Source organism: Onychostruthus taczanowskii, unplaced genomic scaffold (assembly GCF_017590055.1).
Source record: "Onychostruthus taczanowskii isolate IOZ18803 unplaced genomic scaffold, ASM1759005v1 scaffold38, whole genome shotgun sequence".
NCBI lineage: Eukaryota > Metazoa > Chordata > Aves > Passeriformes > Passeridae > Onychostruthus > Onychostruthus taczanowskii.
Genome location: NW_024501237.1, coordinates 484,922 through 505,055, shown reverse-complemented (window position 1 = coordinate 505,055; position 20,134 = coordinate 484,922). Strand labels below are relative to the sequence as shown.

The window sequence follows — 20,134 nt, the reverse complement described above, 5'->3', positions numbered from 1 at the left end:
GCTGGCAACTGAGACAGCAAACAAAAACCCTTAAAGCACCAGAAAGAACCTTACATTAAATTGAAAGTTTTTCACTGCAGCTCAGTTGTACTGAGTGTAGCACTGCAAGGTAGCAGTAGAAGCCTAAAAAAGTTTGCAAAATTGTATGCATAAGGAGGAAAATAATATGAGAATGATATGCTGAAGATGTGAATAATCATTAGGAATAATAACTACTTCTATGGTGTCAAGCAGATACAAGTCTTTGCAGTTCATCAAAAATTAGCCTGTTACCTTAGGTACTTTGGCAATATCTGCAGAGTGGCCATCATAATGCCCTCTGAAACTTCTCTATGTGGTGGGTTGTTTTTGTTGGGTTTCAATGTATTTTGTTGTTTTGTGGGGTGTTTTTTTGGTTTTTTGGGGGGTTTTTTGTTTGTTGGTTTGGTTTTTTTGTGTTTGTTTTGTTTTGTTTTTTTGTTTTGCCCTCAGTCAAGGTCAGATTAACAGGAAATCAGAGGAAAGGTTGTGCGGCATGCACTCATTATTTGGATTTGGTTGTCATTAGTAACAGTAGCCATAATATGTGAAAATGAGATATGGGGGAAAATGCTGCTGGCTTCACTGTAGAAGACTTACACCTTTATTTCAGGTCTGTGTTCTATCGCTCATACAAAGAGCAGGAGTCTAAGAAAGGGTATGACCAAGAGGAAGTTTTTGAGAAGCCTACACGTGAAACTTGCCAAGGTAAGATAAAGGAGTGGTTTTAAGGTAAGGTTTTGTGGGAAAGGTAGTGTTGAACTGATTCAGTCTTCATTTTGGGATATATTAATACAGACATTTCTGTATTTGATAGAAATTACCGTACCACTTGAGGTATTTGCATTAGATACAGAACATCAAGAGTCAGTATGTTGAAAAATTTGGGAGTCTACTTTTTTGGTTCCTTCTTCCCCTCAAGGTATGAGACACGCAATCTACGACAAACTTGATGATGATGGTTTGATAGCCCCTGGGGTACGTGTGTCTGGGGATGATGTCATCATTGGCAAAACAGTCACTCTGCCAGAAAATGAAGATGAGCTGGAGAGCACCAACAGGCGCTTCACCAAGAGAGACTGCAGCACCTTCCTGCGGACCAGTGAGACTGGGATTGTGGACCAGGTCATGGTAACCCTGAACCAGGAAGGATACAAATTCTGCAAGATTAGGGTGAGCACTGATGTTTGTGCTTTCTGCTTTAATGATCTTTGGTCTGTATTTAAGTTACCAATTGCATGTTTTCCTGTGGCTTACAGGTACGTTCTGTAAGAATTCCACAAATTGGAGATAAATTCGCTAGCAGACACGGTCAGAAAGGAACCTGTGGGATCCAGTACAGGCAAGAGGTAATCTTTTTTTTCTTCTTCTGATTTTACCTGTGATGGTCTTAGCATTGGAACTGTCTTAAGTGAATTGTCTGTGGAATATCTACTCAGGTGCAATATTGACTGAAATGTAGCTAAAATATTTTTAGAGGGAGACACAGCTGCTGTACATATTCCAATGCCTTTTAAATTCTTTAAAAGACTTTATTTGGATCCAGGCACATACTTTTCCTAAACATGATGTTCTGGAGGAGCTGACTGTGTGTTTCCCTGCTCTAGGATATGCCCTTCACATGTGAAGGCATCACACCTGATATCATTATCAACCCCCATGCCATCCCTTCCCGTATGACGATTGGTCACTTGATTGAGTGTCTTCAGGGCAAGGTAAGAACAGTCTTCTATACTGCATGTCTCAGCAATATGAATTAAAATTTGGTGGGGACTGTTAGATGCTTACAGCTTTTTTTTTTTGGTAAAGATAAACACTATGTAGTAGGTGTTGATTCATTTAAAAATGATTGTTCTCCAGTTATTTGATAGCAAAAGGAGGTTTCTTATGGAAGATGTACAGTCCTGTAAATTTTCTCCAGAAGGTCAGGTCCTACCTACAGTGTGCTCTCTCATTTGTTGCTTTTGTTCCAGGCATTTTCCCCTGACCTAGAATAAGGAGAGGCAAAATTGTTTATAGTGTGTATTTTTTAAAATATGTGGCAGATAAACACAGTGAGATAGGGTACTACCATTGGCATGGAATCTCAAATTCCAGTACTAAGAGTTACAACTGTTTGAAACAGCTAAATATGATCTAACCAGTCCTTCAGAAACCTGACAGACTTTTCCAAATCTCTTCTCTGTAGGTGTCTGCAAACAAGGGAGAAATTGGTGATGCTACACCTTTTAATGATGCTGTCAACGTGCAAAAGATTTCCAACCTTTTATCAGATTATGGCTATCATCTAAGAGGAAATGAGGTATAATCAAAGTATCAATCCACTGTAATTTTTTTAATACACTATTGATGGGTAGTAAGATTTACATTGACTTCTTCAGGTCCTGTACAATGGCTTCACTGGTCGAAAAATCACATCCCAGATCTTCATTGGTCCTACCTATTACCAGCGCCTGAAGCACATGGTGGATGACAAAATCCATTCTCGTGCACGAGGGCCAATCCAGATCCTTAACAGACAGCCCATGGAAGGCAGATCTCGGTAAGGATCCCTGCTAGTTTCTTTGTGGTATTTTGTTTTCCTGTCCAGCTTTTAGCCCTGAACAAGCAGTTACTCCAGCTTTGCAGCTTAATTAGCTCGCCCCGAATAGCCGCCCATTTTCTTCATGTGTTTGGCTTAAGAGGTTGTATTGGGTGCAGGTGCCAAGGTTTTGGTAGCAGGAGGTACTGCTGGGGTGGTCTCTCTGAGAAAGGAGCAGGGATTGCCCCATGATGGGCACAGCCACTTAGAGCTGGCACTGGCAGCCCCAGTGCTGGCCAGAGCTGAGCCCAGCAGTGGTGCTGGTAGCACCTCTGTGAGAATGTATTTAAGAAAGGGTAAAAAATGCTGGGCAGCACTGTGAGAGAGGAGTGAGGAAATGCAACAGGAACTGCCCTGCAGCCTGTGGAAAGCCCACACTGGAGCAGGCTCCTGGTAGGAGGTATGATCTGTGGCGGACCCCCACTGCTGCAGTCTGTTCCTGAAGGATTCTACCCATGGGAAGGGTCCATGTTGGAACAGCTTGTGAAGGACTGTCTCACAGAAGGGGCCACATGGTGGAGAGGAAAAAATTGTGAGGCAAATGGAGCAGCCAAGAGGAGCTGTGATGCACCGACTGCAATCCCTGGTCATCACAGGGAAGGGAGGAAGGAGTTGGGAATAAAGGAGTGACATAAACCTGGGAAGAAGGTTGGGGAGGTGAACTTTTTAATTTTGTCTTTTGTTTCTCATCATCCTACTCCATTTTTAGTGGGTGATAAACTCATTTTCCCCATGCTGAGTCTGTTTTGTCTGTGGAAGCAATTGATAAGCAATCTCCCTAGTTTTATCTCCACTCATGAGCTTTTCCATCTTACTTTCTCCCCATGTCCTTTTGACATGATGGGGACCAGAGAGCTGTTTGGTGGACATCTGGCAGACAGCCACCACAGATAAGCAGAGGGTGACTTAATTGTACACTTCATTTTGCTGTATGGTTGTGCTATGGCTGTCAGACACCAGCTGTAGAAATGCTCATCAGCAGTTATTAATGACTTTTTTCACAGTTTTATTCTGTGGTGTTAGAGGAAAATTGATGCACAGCTTTCCTCCTGCCTTGCAATAGAGATACTTGTTCCACCAACAAGAACCGATTATTTTGCTAGTGAACTCAAAAGTTGAGGGTTTTTTCTGTTCCTTTTAGTGATGGTGGCCTTCGCTTTGGAGAAATGGAACGAGATTGCCAGATTGCTCATGGAGCAGCCCAGTTCTTGAGAGAAAGATTGTTTGAAGCTTCAGACCCGTACCAGGTCCACGTGTGTAACCTCTGTGGAATCATGGCAATTGCAAACACGAGGACTCACACCTACGAATGCCGCGGGTGCCGCAATAAAACTCAGGTGCGTGTGGTTTCCATCAGCCATTGTTTCTCCTTGTGGGCAGGAGGAAATGCCACTTGAGTGAAGCAGGAGGATAGGGAAGTAAATATTTAAAGAAGCACCAGAACAATTGCTATTTTAGTTTCATAACTGTTTTAAGTGTTTACAGTATTGTAGTCAATTTGGATGCTTCCTTATTAATTTTACAGTGTTGGCTTGTCACTTGGCAGGAAATGCTGCTCAAGTGTTGTACAGTGCAGAGTTTTCAGAGACTTTAAATGCTCGAGAACTTATTTTTAGAAGTAAAACTCAGAATCACAGGAATTTAGAGGCATCGCCCTTGTGACTGTCCCATGAAGATATTTATGCTTGCAGAGCTGGGTCCCCACAGGAGGTCTTTTGTGCTGCACTTTGGTGGCTTTTTTTAATTTAATAAAAGCTCTGCAGTGCATGCTTGGTTACAGAAGTATGTCAAGGGACAGCGGTAGCAGAGATAAAAATAGTAGCCTTGAACAGGCTTGTTTTTGTGCCAAGGACTGACTGCTGCAACTCTGAACAATGCCACTGGGGTTCCAGAGTGATGTGTGCTGGAAACCTTACCTGCTTTATGCACCTCAGGCACACTCTGCTATGCACACGTTCTGTTAAATGGTTCTTGTTTAGGATCAGATCCCTTGGCTGCATTTTTATGTTAAAAATGTGTTCTGGACAGCTGCTGTGTAGCCCCTACAGACAGGCTCAGCTTCCTTCTTGCTTTGGTACTGTCTGTGAGCAATTCTCATTAAATGCTTTCATGCATAACTTCAGATTTGCTTTTAAGCCAAAAACTCAACGAAGTTATTTGTGTAGAGGATGTGGAAGTTGATGCTTTATGAGTGTTTATCACAAGACTTTTGCAATCTCTTTCCAGATATCTTTGGTTCGAATGCCCTACGCCTGCAAGCTCCTCTTCCAGGAACTGATGTCTATGAGTATTGCACCTCGTATGATGAGTGTTTAGCCTTAAAAGGGCTTTTTTTTTTAATTATGAGACTCAAGTGAAGTACTCAGGTTTTGTTTCATTTTGTACACGTTGCATTCAAAATTACAGTTTTACTCGTCTGCCGTGTGCTGTTCAAAAGTATGTTTATTTCCTGTAAATAGAATTAAAATTTGTAATCGAGCTTGTGAATCTATTTGTGTATCTGTGAAAGAAGTGTGCAAGCAAATTTGGACTCAAAGAGAAAGGGAGTTAAGAGGGACTGATTAGTCAGCTAGAAAAAGCCAGAGCTTGCAGCTTTCCAAAATACTAATTTAAAACTGTGCGTAAGTGAAAGTCCTCACATCACAGCTCTGCACCGTCATCTGTGGAAAAACAAAAACATGTTACACTCTGTCCTGTTCCAAGGGGGAATATTGCAACTTTGGCAACAGCTTTGGGATCTCTTGGCTGAGGATGAGCCCTGACCCCTCCTTGCTTCCTGCTTTCTTTCCTTCCCTCCCTACTGCAGGGGGGTGATAATAGACACGTTTTTTTGTGCTGAGATCACCTGGACATGGCACACACACTCTCACAGTGTAGCTATGATGTCTGGCAGTTTGTTCCATTAACTTTATCAATTTCCTTTAAAGTGGCAGTCTACATTTACTTATCACTTCGCTCCAGATGCCTCAGAGCTTTCCTACAACTGAAAAGAACCAGCTGCAGCATGTGCTGGGTGTGTGCAAAAAACAAACTGTTCTGGGGTACAAGCTTGCTGTTCATGGCACAACCCAGTAAAACTCAATTTTATTCACATCCATAAATAAGATGTTTGAAAAGGGATTAGAGACTGCCTTAAAACCATTAGCAAAGTTCCTGTGCATGATACTTGGATTCATTTTAAGCTCTCATTTCAGTGCCAGGTGCTGCTAATGCTCTTCTAAGGGAAGTATTTTAGCTCTTCACAGACATAGGGACACAAAAAGTCAAGACTATATTGTTTGGATAAAGCTAGCAGGGATTAAAACTAAGGATTACATCCAACAGGGGATTTGGGCAGCATGGTATTCTCTAGCCACGTGTTTTATTCCCTGTCCCTCTGCCTCTAGCAGGGTTGCAGTTACTCTTCTGGCTCTCCAGATTTATTCCTAAGCATGTGGTACTGAGCCATCCTCTGCAGCTGGGATGAGGGTGGCTGGTTTGCCACCAGCTTTGCACACAGCCTAGCAAACAGGACATGCTGTGGCAAATCTCCTGGGGTGTCACATCCCAGCATGCAGAGAACATGGCAGGAACTGGAACTTCTGCTGTGCCAATACTGCTCCCAGGAGAGAGGAGCAGGTTTGAAAGCAGCCAGACAACAATGAAAGGATGACACAAATGTAGGGCTGGAAACCCATTGGAAACTGCTCTATAAAAACCCAGAGGGTGTTTCTTAATGTTTATTTGGTATTTCCAGTACTTTACAGCATATGGGGGTTTATTTAACAATCCCTTGAGAACTGTAGCAGCTAAGATTTGCAGGAATGTTCTGTCAAATGCAAAAACTTGCACATTAAACTAGTATTTCTAATGGGGGGAGGGTTTGTTGGGTTTTTGGTTTTTTGTTTTTTTTTTATAGTGTTAAACAGAGGTAGTCCTTTTGTATCAAATAACAATAAACTGTTAGGGGAGAGAGCTGCTGAGTGTTCAGCCACACTTACCAACCTTTGGTCAGGGCTATTTCATGCAGAGTTTCCACAACGTGGATTTTCGCAGAAGCTGTTGCCTCTCCTTTGGCATTTGATGCATGGCACTCGTATTCCCCAGCATCCTCTTTGCTCAGAGGAGATATCTAAGGGAAGAAACACACCCCGCTCCCCCAGTGAGCATCTCATGCACTGGCAGCAGAGGTGATTCTGTTTTCAGGTATTTAACAGAACTTCTTTGTGTCAAACCCTGTCCTCCCCTCTACTCTGATTTTGCAAGTGGTGTGCACACTTTTGCTGCATGCTAGACAGAGGAAGGCTGCATGCACCAGGTAAGACTGGAACCAGCAGCCACCCTTACCCTTCATCTCTAACTCCCACAGGTTTTATTCCTCCAAATTCCCTGTGTTGCCATTTGTCTGCTGTAGTGTTCTTTGTCCATAAGCAGTTGGCAAACTGCACTCTGCTGCCTGTGCAGCTCTGTGCTCACACAGAGTACTTACCAGCACCCAGCCAGTCACTTCGTGTTTCTCAGGGCCCCCCCGGGTCTGGATAGCCAAGTTCTCCCGGTCCCCAGGCAGAAGCTCCATCCTCTGGACACCATACTGTCCTCGAATTATCTAAACAGAGGGGCAGGAATGGGTAAGAACTTGGACTAACTTATGCTGGAACTGCATGCTGAGCCATACCTGCACACAGATCAACATTAGATACACCTGGATGAGTTTTGTGCAGCAGCAGGGCATTTCTAGTGTCACAGTTTCACCTTGTCCTCCATGTAGTGCAGCCACACCACGGCTGGGTTCCCCTCACCTCAGCAGCAAGAGTGGCCCAGTTTTCTGGGACAGGTGGTGCTGGGCAGTGGGGTGGGCCAACATGCCCTGTGCTGATCTGGCCTCACAGAACTTGTGTGTGTGTTCCCAAGGCTGTGTTCAGCCCTGCCTGTTTCTGCTACTGCAAACCAGGCAGCCCCTCCTGGTAGACACAGCATCAATGGGAAAGCAGCACTGCAGTCTTGCCCCAGTATCTGAGCCCAGAGCCCAGCACGGGATAAGTGGTGCTCAGCCCTTGTTACCACCAGGTCAAGCAGGCTCTCAGCCATGCGGGAGAGGCATGAAAAGGAGAGCAGCACTGACAGTCAGTGTAAACTCAGCATCTATTCATAAACAAGCAGAACACACTGCCTCAGTCAACAAGCCCACACTGTATGCTCACCTGACAATCTGCTCTTGAACCCCTACAAATAAAGCTTGCTGTCTTACAGCAAACTTCAGGCCAACCTAGGTTTTTTTCTCCCTAGTATCCTTAAGTAGTAACGTTTCAGCTTACTTCTAAGACCCTTCACAAGTGTGCACAAACCTGTGGCACTTGAGGAGGCTGCAGGAGCCATGCAGTGCCTCTCAGCCCTACAGCCAGGATCCTTTCCATTCAACATTGGCCCCGTCCTAAGCCAGATGTTACCAGTGCTGCCAAAATCAACATGCTGCAGGCTACTGGAGCTCAGTGACTGCCCCATGTGGTTCCTGTTCCCAACGTGGGCGATGTCTAGCCACCTCAGACTCACTGCTGCCAGCAGGGTGAAGGTGAAGGCAGGTCAAGGGACATTCCCTACATGCTCCGAATACCAGGCGCTACCAAGAGAAACAGAGTCCTGTCCTGGCTCAGGATCAACAAGAGTTTATTTGCTAAATAATGTCTAAAAACTAAGCAAAACCAGATGTGAGGGGGTGGACAGAACTGCAGAGATGAGAGAACTCATCAAAGAGGCGTGTTTCTACAGAGATCTGCTATGGCCTTTGTGCTTACCAGGCACTTTCAGCCACCTCAGGATTGCTGTGCTGTAAGAGCTCCTAGCAGGGCCCTTACCTTGTTCCAGATGAGGACAGGGGTTGGGATGCCAATGACTTCACAGCTCAGGTAGATTTGTGCTCCTGTCACATTCCAGATGTCCTTAGGAGGAGTCACAATGGAGGGTCCTGCAAAAAGGAGAAAAGCTTTGAAGTCCCAGGTGACTGCAAGCCTGCCCCCATGATAAGCCTTTTAAGTGGGAGCCAGTCACGGTTTTGAGGATAAGGTGAAGGTGATCCCTGCTAGAAGCAAAGTTCACTGGATTGATCCCACATCACAACACTTCTCTCTCCAAAGTGACACACACACCCAGCCCTGAGTTATCCAGACTGATGGGCGCTTGCCCCAGATGAAAAATCAAGTGTTGAGCAGTTCAGGTGATGAGTCCTCCTCCTTACAAGGTTGAGGTTCGAAGTGAAACACTGTTTGTATTCTCTCATCTCAAGGTCTGAGAAGAATTGTACCAACTGCTGGCTCTGCTTACCATGCGGTCACCAAGTCAGCTGGCATGGAGGAAAGGACCCCTAGGAGACAGGGTGCATCCCACTCTGTCATGCCATGAAGAGCTTGCCCAACTTTGCAGCATCATTTCTCCCAGCATGATTTCAATGTGGGCTAGCAGAATTCCATGTTATGCTGTTCCTGTTTTACCTCTGTGCAATGCTCAGCCAAAGAAGGTTGGCTGGGTGGTGGCAGAGCTCTCCATGGGCGAAATCTGGGAAGGGAGAAGGTGACTGCAGAGCTGTTTTTCTCCAGAGAGCTCCAGTTCCTGGTTGAATAGAGAGTTGCTTCGAAAGCAGATCAGAGCAGGGTTGTTTTGCAGATCTGGCTGGAGATGTTTATCCCTCAGGCTGGGAAATGCTGGAGACATAACCCATATCCCAGGAATGGAAGAAAGGCTGTTTCTGTTCAATCCCTCTTTAGCGAGGCTGTTTTGTAAAACGCAGCTATTAATTCCCTGCAATAGGAAGTGCAGACCAAAGGAGCACAGAGTGTTTATTTCCAGTTATTGATAGCTCTAAGAATGCCACAAACAGCTTTCCCCCTTCTGTTCTGAAGATGCAGGCAGTAACAGGAAACTAAAGCTCCCATTATGCTCCATCAGGAGAAGGCATTTCCTATGCAGACAGAGCCAGCAGGTACAGAAGCCAGCCTGACAGAAGCTCCTGCGTATACTGGCTCACAGACCACACACAGCTCATTTCCAGTCCTGTAAAAGAGGAGAAGATATGGGTCCTAATGCTCCTTATGGGGTCCTAAATCTGCACTGATTTCAGCCCTGCATGTGCACTCTACCCTGCAGCCCTGTCACAGACAGTGGGGTGCAGGTTTCAAGTGCATCCCGCTGCACCACCATCAGCACAAAGTTGGTGTCTTCTTCCTCCTCATGACCAGGGGCAGATTCACACTAGTATCACAGCCAAATGGTACCAGCCATGCTTCTATTTTAGCCCAAGAGATGCTGAGGTGGTTCCCTGCTCCTGAACAGCCGGTGCAAACCTAGAAAAGTGTTTGCTCTTCTCTTTGAGACTTCTCTCTCGAGGAATGACTGTACACAGCCTGCTGGAGGGAAGCTGCTCAGAGACTAGGGGTGGCTGCACTCAACATTCTCTGTTACAGAAGTATCCCAGTTCTGATTTTTAACAGGAGGCAGCTGTAGAGAAGGAGAAAAGTTTTATGTGTAGCCCTGGGCAATGGTTGAAACCACACCTAACAGTCAGCACAGGCCGGTTTCCTGGCAGACACCACAACCCAGGTGCTCCTCATCAGCACAGAGATGAGTCTCTCAGTTGAGAAGAGGATTTAAGGAGCATTTCAACACCCTGCTGAAGGTTTCCTCCCCTGAGTACCCTACAGTGGCCAGCCCATTGCCATCTGCAGGATGGGGCCACCTCAGGTCATACACTCTGCTCCCCTTACCCAGTGCAGCACTTCCTGCACAGCCCAGCTGTTCTTTTTTCTGCTATCCCTTAAACAATAGGGACAATAAGGTGCTTGGAAGCTGTGATGGGACACAATGTCCCCAGGCAGCTCGGCTGGACCCATGCTCTGTGAGGGGTCTGCAGCTGCTATGTACCCAGCAAAGCCTGCTGCTGTTATTCTCTTGTCCAGCCCTCCACAAGCAAATTGGCTTTCCAAAAGCAGAGCTTGGGACTTGTCTCCGGCTGCCAGGGCTATGTCTGCCCCTGTAGGACACCATCCTGTCACTGGGGTTCTTCCATGAGGCAGGAAAAACACAAGTGCTTCCCAGTGATCACTGCCTCACAGCACAGAAAAGGAGATCCTGGCTCTTACATTAAAAGACAGGTGGATGTTAAGGCATTATTGTGCTCTTCCAGGATGTGGCTCAATTCTCCCCTGGCTGGGAACTGGCAGTGTTCAGCACAACACTAAATCCACTGCCTGAGGTGTCTCAGTCTTGGTTACTGCCAAGTTTCCCCCTGTGCCAAGGGTTCAGGCACCCACTTGCCCAGAGGTGTTTATTCTCCCTGCCAGGATGAACAGGTCACACCACAATCTTTCAGCAGCAGCTGCCGTCAGGGGAAAACAGACAAGGAATTTCTACCCACCTCCTGGGCGGGGAGAAATTGTTTACCTTCTCAGACAGGGGAATTGCCTGCACAGCTTCACAGCAAAGCCCTGTCTGGCTTGGCACAGCAGTCACAGCACAATGAGAGCTTGGCTGTTACAAGCTTGTCCTGAGTTCGGGATGTACATCCTGATCCAACCAGGCAGAACATGACGTTCTACACTTGGCTGTAAAATGAGCTGGAAGCATCCACAGGCCTCTGCCTGTATCTGACACAGCTCTGAGGCCAGGAGGGAATACACATCCTGAGAGATGCAGCAAGTGTCATGGGAAAAGTCACTGTGCTCTCTCTGGACATTTGACTTAAATCCATACAGCCAAAACTCTAGAGCTGGGCTCTTCCGCCACTAAAAATAAATGAGAAAGGCCAAGAAGTCATCATATTTAAAGTCAAACCACAACTGGCCACAGCAGTAGCTAAACTCTCTCCACAGTGAGCTGACACCCAGGTGCATGGCAGTCACCCTTCTTGCCGCCTGTGCTGGTCCCACTCATGCTCAGCCCTCAAAGTGGACCAAGATGGACAGATGATACGGCAACTTGACACAGCAGGAGAGGCAGGGGATGGCAGAAGTTGCACACACTTCGGAAGATGTGAGGACATTCTGTCCTCCAAGTGCCCCTCTTGCTTCAGGAGTTCTTGTGAAGGAAGCAAAGATGGGACTGGAAACCAGCCCACCTTGTACAGAGCAGATGTCTTGATTCTTGCCAGCAAGGAGTTCCCCCACCACCATCCTACTGCCTGCACCTCGGAGGCATGGCTGCTCCACTAGCAGCACTGCCCACAGAGAGAATGGTTTCTCCATCAGCTTCCTTCAGGCTGAGGACCTAAGGGCTGCACCTGCCCAAAAAAATGGTCACCACCACACCAAGGTGGCTGAGTGGTCCTTGATGTCCTGCTGGGGACACTGTGGATGTACAGATGCTCCCTGACTGCACATGAGCTCCTTAACCAAGATGACAGCCCAGGCTATTGATGGAGATTAGCTGCTCTCCACAAGCACTTCAAGCATTTCCTCTGTGCTCTGCCCATTGTTTGTAAAACAAACAGCTCTCCCTGGCCCAGGAAGGCGCTTCTTACAGAGCCCCAGAGCTCATTCACCCTGGGACAGAGCCTGAAAACACTTTTTCTGCAGCTTGCAGGGAACTGACAGCCTGTGTTATGTCAAAAATAGTAGCTGGAAAGGAGTTCCCATTGTTTTATGTACTTGCTTTTCTGCCACAGCAATGTGCACAGCAGAGCCTCTGGGGTCCTTGATGAGGATATTATTTGTCATCTCTTCCTGACACCCCTCCTGCACCAGGCACCCCTCAGCTGGCAGAGACCTGGCATCTCCCAGCCCAGCCACTTGTCCCTCACTGATTCCTGGATGGTTACTCAGCTGAGGGTTAGCACCTCCTCACCAATCTTCCTTTGCTGTTCACACACACAACCAAATAAAAAACACACAGCAAGCAGAGCAGTGACTTTTCTGCTAAAATCAAGGGGGCTACAGGTATGTGACTAAAGGCAAAAATCAGCTGGGCATTAAGCACCATGGGCTATGTCCTGGTGTTTGGGAGTGCCTGGATGCTCAGACCATGAACACACGAAGCCATGTACCACAGGCTGAAGCTCATGTGGGTGTCAGCCTGGCTCCCAGGCAGCACTGCACTGCCCTGCCACAGCCCCAGGTCACACACAGGCTGGGAACACTCCCCCAAGAGGACAAACCCAAGCAAAAGCTGAACATTGTTCACTCTCACAAGCTATTGCAAGCCTGAAAATAAACCAACTCCAGTCTCCTAAGTTGCTGGTAAAGTACTTTCCCTTGAAAATTACTTTATATGGAAAAAGGGAAACCTGCCACAAGCAATGGACATCCAGTCATGTTAGCTGGCATGGCCTCAGCTGCTCCCTCCCACGTCAGTGCCCTGTGAGAGGCGGCAGCAGACGGGAAGCACGGGCAGTTCCCAGCCTTCCCCACTCCCAAAGCTGCCTGCAGCTTTCTGGCAGATGCACAAGCCTCCTCTGTTACCTTCTTCTCAAGGCGTTTCTGGTCCTCCGCCTGTCTTTGAGGAAACTAAGGAGCCACAGCAGGCAGCGAGTGCTGGATGCTGTGTCTGTTTGGATGCTCCCCAGCAGGCCCTGGAAAGGCTGCAAACACAAACACAGCTTTGGCCCAAGCCCTGCAGACTTGAGCCTGAGTCAGCTCACTGAGGAAGTGCCCTGGGCCACCATCACTGTGCCATGGAGAAACTCCTGCTTTCCACAGCACTGGGCTCAGCATGGTGCACAGCACTGCCGCTGGAAATCCCAGCCCTGGTGTTTTCCGTGGTTTGGGAACGCTGCCTCCAGAGACCTTGTGCCTTGAAAGGGACCTCAAAGACCATCTACTTCCATGAGCTAAAGCCTGGAAAGAATGTGAAAACAGAGACAGAAAAAAAGGCATGGCAGCATTTATGCATGGAAAAGCAAGCAGGGCTTTCAAAAATCCGACCTGATTAGACTTGTTACGTGGTAATCTCCTATTTAGTTCTAACCTCAGTCAACCTCAGCCCAACAAAGGATTAAACACATTTTTTAAAACACAGCATGCCTTTCCAGCAACAGAAAAAACAAACATAGGGTGGAATTTGCTGATCAGTAGTCATTCTTTCCTAGTGAATTTGGGTATGCTGTGATGATTGAGAGTGAAGACACAGGTGAAATACAGGATCTTCCTGAGCAGTGAAGCTTCTGCATAGTCCCTGGAATACTGCTGCTCTCTAGGACTCCGACAAGTAATATATTAAACAACTTCCATAGTAACTTTCAGCACAGTAACCATAAAAACTCAAGCTCCAATGAACCAAAACCTTTTCAAATAGTGGAATGTCTTTTAAGGAGGAATTTATGACCTGTGCTACAAGTCCCCAAAGTTACACATGAATTTTAAATCACCAGTATTTTTGAACACTGAGAGCAATGAACAGCAGTGTTGAGGAGTCAGTCATGAAACACAAGGGTCCAGGAAGGCTGGATGTGTTTTAAAAAAGGAATTGTTAAATATTCAAGAGCAGACTGTCCACAAGTGTAGAACGACCAGGGAAAAAGACCAGCCTCATTAAACAGAGAACTTAGGCGGGAATTTAGGCAAAAAAAGGAGAATCTATCACCTCTGGAAGAAGGGTCAGGTAATGTGGGAGGACTATCAGGATGTTGTGAGGTCATGTAGGGAGAAAATTAGAAAGGCCAAAGCCCAACTAGAATTTTATTTGGCTGCTATAGTTAAAGACAACACAAAAAGTTTCCATGTATACATTGGCAGCAAAAAGGAGGGCTGAGGAGTGGCCCATCATTGGCTGAATGCAGAGGGTAGTGTAGTGACAGGGGATGAGAAAAAGGCAGAGGCCTTTTTCTTAATACCTTCTTTGTGTTAAATATCAGGGCCAGTTGTCCTCAGGATACCCATCTCTCAGAGTTGGAAGTTGGTGATGGGGAGATGAGCAAAGTCCCCATAATCCATGAGGAAATTATTAGTGACTTTCTGTGCCAGTTGGACATTCACAAATCTGTGGGCCCTGATGGGATCCACCCCAGAGTGCTCTGCCACAGACTCTGAGGATGCAGCACAACAATGCTGGAAAGATCCACCTACAAAAGCAATGTTTTCCTTTGCAGTGGAAGCCAGCAGGTAGCAGGCCACTGCTGAAAGGCCCCCACTCTCACCTGATGAAGAAACTCAAACTAGATTTCCAGGAGAATCAGGGAACTAGGTTAATTTCCAACCAAGATAACTTAGCAAAAACTTTTCTAAATCTTTCCCCAGCAAAGACAAAACGACTCATGAAATGTGTACATTCTTCTAAGTCCCTTAAAATCCAGAAAAGGAATAATGGAAGGAAAGAACTACAGCAATCTGAACCTCTTGTTAACAAATCTAGAAGAATTTCTTGCAGAATGTGCCTGGCTATGAACTATGTTTCGTGGTGTCTATAGTTGGGGGCCTTTGTACTTAAGGCAGCTGTATCAGGAGAAGATGAGCTAATCTCAGTGATAACAGCAGTCTGCCATTTCCCACAAGTTGTTTTTTTTTTTTTTTCCCAAACTCCTGTTTTTGCTCTACTCTGGTGGTGGATTAAAAAAATAACACAAACCACCCTCAAAACTGATATTTCTGGCAAAGCCTCAACAGCTGAATTTGGATGGAATGAGCCAACAGATGTGATTCATGTTTCTTGTTCTGAAGTTGACCTGTGGGAACCTGGCACTTCTTTCTTTGCAGCACAGATGAACATTTATGGAACAGTGAAGCATCAGCAAAGCAAAACCACTGATGGGATATACTGGCAGGAATTTGGAGGGGAGATAAATCTGCCCCTAGGGCTGCCAGTCTCCACAAGAGCCTTGCAGTCACAATCCTACATCCATCCATTTTAAACCCTGTGGACCGCCAAGAAACCTCACACCCACCTTTACCACGCCCCAGAGCTGGTGTGTGGCACCTTAGCAAAAGAAACCCTTTCCATGAGGGATGCTGTCTGGGCTTTTGGAAAACCAAAAAGATACCTCTCTGAGGCGGCAGCACAGCTCCAGTGACTGGGATCTCCTTGCTGGTGAGATTTAGACAAGTTTAATGCTGGTTACAGTCACTTGTACAAGAATCTCTTCTGGTTCTGCTGTTTATCTGTGGGAGCCCTCACAATCATAAGGAAAAGCCCTGCATGTTCCCAGTGCTGGAAAAACACTTTCATGGAGCCACAGAGTTTTAAACCACACTCAGATGAATAGAAAAAAAAAAAAAGCAGAGTGCTTGGCACGCCTTACCCCTCACACAGAGAGGCCCTGAGTTTCTACCCCCAGGAGGTCTTTGTAGGTAGGTACAAAGCAGCACCAGTTCCCCTGAGAGTGAAACACTGTCCTCTGAAGTCTGCTGAGAGCTGTTTTGTGGGTACACTGCATCTGAGCAAGTACAAGAGTTTGGCTTCCACCAAGAGATGAGGGAGCAGAACACAAAGAGAAAGTCTTGACTGACAACAGAAAAACAACCTGGACACCCCAACCCTGCCGGAACAAGCATTAGGGACTTCAAACCATGTAAGAGATAACTTTGGCAGTATTTCCAGCGGTCACGTCTCTCAAAGCAGGTATTTGCTGGTAGCTAATGATAAGAAAGGCTCAGGGGTATTTGTCCCTTCCTGCATTGGTTAGGCAACAAGTCAGTGCCTGGTATTTTTTCAGCTCAGAGATCATCATCAGGAATCCTGATAGCTTTTTTTTTTAATGGGGGTTGGTGCTTTGAGGTTGTTTTTCTGCCTGGCTTGAGCTGAGCCATGCAGGCCTAATTCTTTATGCCAGCTGGCTTTGCAAGGCATTGGGTACCACAGTCCTCCTGCCCCAGCTCCTAGCTGGCTGCAAACAGCCTCAGTGTGTGTGCACTGCAAATTGAATTTCAGCCTACATTCCTGAAGCCACCAACTCTTTAAGAGGCACTTCTGAACATCTGTGCACGGCTGTGTGACAGCAGTGACAGAGGGCAGCTCCCCAGCTGTCAGAGCAGCCTCCCCTCCTGCCAAGGGGGCCACCAGAGGAGGCACCCCAGACCGCCTGTACCTACCCCACCAGCAGGCTTCTGCTTTGTGTCTGAACCTGCCCTGCCTGCAAGACCTGGAGGCAGACCTGAGCTGCATTTTCATGGGCAGAGAGCAAACAGACAATCTGTTTAAAGGCAATGTTGGAAAGCAGATGGAAAACCTCAGGGCATCCACCTCCTGCATCCTCAGTGCTGCAATTAGCTACAAAGAGGCTGCTGGGACACACAGGTAGAGATGGGATGTGGATAGTGGTGCCCTGACAGGGAGCAGGGCAAACCCAGGGCCAGCTCTGAGTGCAAGCATGAGGCAAAGCAGAAGCCCAGCCAGCAGGGAGCACCATGGCATCTCTGCCAGCTCCCCTAGAGCAAAATGGCAGGCAGCTTTTTCTGCTGGCACAGCACCAAGAGCAGCCAGGCAGCTTCAAGGAGCTAGCAATCAAGTCGGAGGCCTTTTTCCAGACATCTCCAACAGTCCTGCCCACATAAAACCCACTCCAGAAAGGACTAGCTGGACCACTCCATCTGCCAAGTACAGGTAGAGCAAGGGTTATTTCTGTCGTTCCAAACTCTTCTCAACTGTGTCTTCCTCTGCCCTCCAGCAGGAAGTTTTGGTTATGCAGAATTACCTTTTTATGCATGGCTTCATGAGTTCTGTACAAAACACAGACATCACATCTGAGAGGTCTGGGAAACAATCAAGGACAAGGTCAAGGCGAATTCTGCAGGGCTGAGAACATGCTCATTCCTTTTGCTATTTAATATCAAAGAAAGATCCAACAGGATGTGCAAAACGAGTCTTCCCCCCTCCAGCTCCATTTGAACAAAAAAAAAATTTTTTAAATCCCAAGAGCAATCAAACACAGTTAGGACTCACTGCTGAAAACATGTTTTTGGATCTCTTCTTAGATAACTGTTTGCTGCTCTCTCTTGGACTTGAAAGGATGTGTGAGGGCATGCAGACACCTCAGAGCCCAGCTACCACAAGCAGGAAGCCCAAGTGCTCTGTCACCCAAGGACTTCTTTTTGTGCAAAAACTGTCACAAAAATGACTGATCCTGCCTGTTTGTCTCGGGTCTCCCTGTGCTGGATCCCACCCTGCACAGTGCCTTAAGGAGATCACATCTGTTTCTGGTGGGAAATGGCAAAAACCAGAACTTCCACTATTTGACTACCACAATATTCAGGTCCTTCTAGTAACCTACAAAAGTGTCATCTCCTCTCTGGAAAGATACTGGAAAGTGTTCTATCCTGTCAGGCTGATGGGATGGATGTTCTTTCCTGTCAGTGTTTCAAAATCCATGTGAAGATTACAACTCCCCGCCCTTCCCACCCAATGCTCCTAACTCCCTGGAGGCCCTGAGGGATAGAGAAATACTTCCAGCTGTCTAGCAGGGTTGTTGGGCAAATCCCTGCCTCTGCTGCAAGGCACAGCGCAGTGCATATCACCAGAAGGCCCTCAGCACAAGGAAGGTTCATGCAACTGAGGGAAATCTCTGCAGGGTCAGTTGTGACACCACTGCTGAGCAGCCCAGGTCCATCCTGCTCCCTTCCCTGACATGCTGGGTCAGAGCTCTCCCAGCAGCAGAAGCCAAAAGAAGAATGAATGATGGAGGACAGAACATTTTGCCAGTTGCTCTGCACCACATGCTCCAGTGAAATTCCTGAACAGGTAACAGCCCACAAAGGTGTCTTGATGCAGATCTGCACACCTGAAGAGACCTTCTCCAAGGAAAGGATGCAGTTGGTGTGTGGAATGGCTGTCCCACTCTCAGACCCTTCCTCAGCGAAGCTGCTGCTGTGAGGATCACAGGACAGAAAACCTGTTGGAGGCTGGCAGGTCAGTCCTTCCACATCCCCTGCCAGTGGCTGATGTTTGCATTGACCTCATCAAACTCTGTCTCCATAGTCTGGATCAAAGCCCCACCAGGTCAAACCAGCATCCAGTCTGGGACAGAAACCAGGAAGCGCAGCCAAGGGTTGGGACAGTATCTTACAAGTATCAATACCTGCTTTGCAATGAACTTTCATGTTACTTTGGGCAAGACAAGTGAGAACACAGCCTTCTTCTCAAGTGCGCACCCGAAGCATGACGTCTTTCAAACCCATCTGCTCACTTGTCTGGGCTGGCAGAGCCAAGAAGCAGCACACATTTCAGGACTCCTGAGGCCACTGGGCAGGAAAGGCTCTTTCCAAATACTAGACACAGGCAGAGACTGAGGCCATTCTCATCTCATTCCATATTGTCCTGAAGGCTGAAATTCGTTCCCTCCAGGAGTTAATACTGTACCACACTGTTTCTGGCTAATATGTAAGCCTAATGCTTTGGACAAGGTTTGTGAAAAGTCACACAGGGCATTTAATGGGCAATGTCAAAGTGCATAACCCAATCCTCAGCCAGTCTTTCCTGCCTGCCTTGGGAGTTTCAGAAACATTTTTTTGCAAAATACTTGGCCTCAGTTATGAGAAGCAAGAGAAGGAGGAGGTGGAGGTTGTGACCTGCAGATACTGTGTTTATGAGAACACTCCTCCACCAAAACAGCACTGGCGCTGCAATCTTGTCCTTGAGATGTTTAGTATATGGTTTGCGTGCGATGTCTTACTCCTCCCTCCCGCCCAGCAAAAACTACTCTCAGAGGCCAGAATTTCTAGTAGAGGCTCCATAGCAGAACAATTTCTTCCCTGAGCACCATCTCTAAGAAAAAGTTTGGGATGAATCAAGCTCCTGGTTGAAAATGCTGTAAGTGCATCTCACAGTTTTCATTTAGAACCAAAGCAAGTCAGTGAATGCTGGCTCTTAATTTCTGTGGCTTTCACATCCATTTAATCATTTCCTTTCCTCCCTCCTTGCAACCATCCCGGGCAGAACACTCCCCTGCATAGCTCACCCCTTTTGCTCCATCTCACAGCTGCCCAAATGGAAAGCTTCAGGCAAAGTATGAAAAGTGAGGGAGTGTAGTTCCAGCGCCGCTGGAAGCCAACAGCGAGTGCCCAAGCTCCTCTGCGTTTCTGCGCCTGGTCCCAAGAGTTACTCCAAGTTTAGCCAGCGCCATCCGACTGGGACTCTCCAGTCCATTTAAGGTGGGTCTGAAATCACGTCCATTTCACAAAGAAGCGCCCCGATAAATGGGCATGAGGAGCACTCGGGAGGCGCGCCGTTTCCGCCCTGAAACCGGGCAGCAGCGCGGGCCTCCCCGTCCCGCACCCGCCCGCCCGCTCCGCGCCCCGCACCTTGCTCGCAGGCTCCCTTGCTGCGCTGGCTGACGGCGGGCTCGCCGCGGCTCTGTGCGCGCAGGCTGGCGGCGCGGAGCTGGCAGCCGCTGCCGTACGTCTGCCCGTCGCTGCCGCACACCGGGTAGCGGCTCTTGCAGAGGCACACGCCGGATGGGCCGGCGGCGGGCGGAACCGGGCCGCCCTTCGCCTTGCGGCGCTGCCGGCTCTTCACGCACTCGAGGCCGGGGGCGCAGCGTCCCCCCGCAGCGCCGCCGCCGCCGCACGCCTCGCCCTCGCCGCGCCCGCACTGCCAGCAGCAGCCGCAGCCGTCCCGCACCCGGCCCAGCGGGCAGCCCCTTGCCGGCAG

General features: G+C 47.7%; 2 protein-coding genes across 2 annotated transcripts in view; one reads left to right on the top strand and one right to left on the bottom strand.

Moving 5' to 3' along the window:
* Positions 1-5,077, top strand: part of POLR2B (RNA polymerase II subunit B) — a 16,731-nt gene extending 11,654 nt beyond the window's left edge. Inside the window, exons 18-25 of the mRNA XM_041412221.1 lie at positions 632-726; positions 941-1,191; positions 1,278-1,367; positions 1,626-1,733; positions 2,207-2,320; positions 2,400-2,560; positions 3,741-3,936; positions 4,826-5,077. Coding sequence (XP_041268155.1) covers positions 632-726; positions 941-1,191; positions 1,278-1,367; positions 1,626-1,733; positions 2,207-2,320; positions 2,400-2,560; positions 3,741-3,936; positions 4,826-4,915 — 1,105 coding nt within the window. The 3' untranslated portion in view covers positions 4,916-5,077. The remainder of the gene's footprint in view (positions 1-631; positions 727-940; positions 1,192-1,277; positions 1,368-1,625; positions 1,734-2,206; positions 2,321-2,399; positions 2,561-3,740; positions 3,937-4,825) is intronic.
* IGFBP7 (insulin like growth factor binding protein 7) overlaps positions 5,024-20,134 on the bottom strand; it is a 16,245-nt gene continuing 1,134 nt past the window's right edge. Inside the window, exons 2-6 of the mRNA XM_041411881.1 lie at positions 19,786-20,134; positions 8,431-8,540; positions 7,068-7,184; positions 6,584-6,710; positions 5,024-5,259 (exon numbers count right to left, since the gene is read on the bottom strand). Coding sequence (XP_041267815.1) covers positions 5,240-5,259; positions 6,584-6,710; positions 7,068-7,184; positions 8,431-8,540; positions 19,786-20,134 — 723 coding nt within the window. The 3' untranslated portion in view covers positions 5,024-5,239. The remainder of the gene's footprint in view (positions 5,260-6,583; positions 6,711-7,067; positions 7,185-8,430; positions 8,541-19,785) is intronic.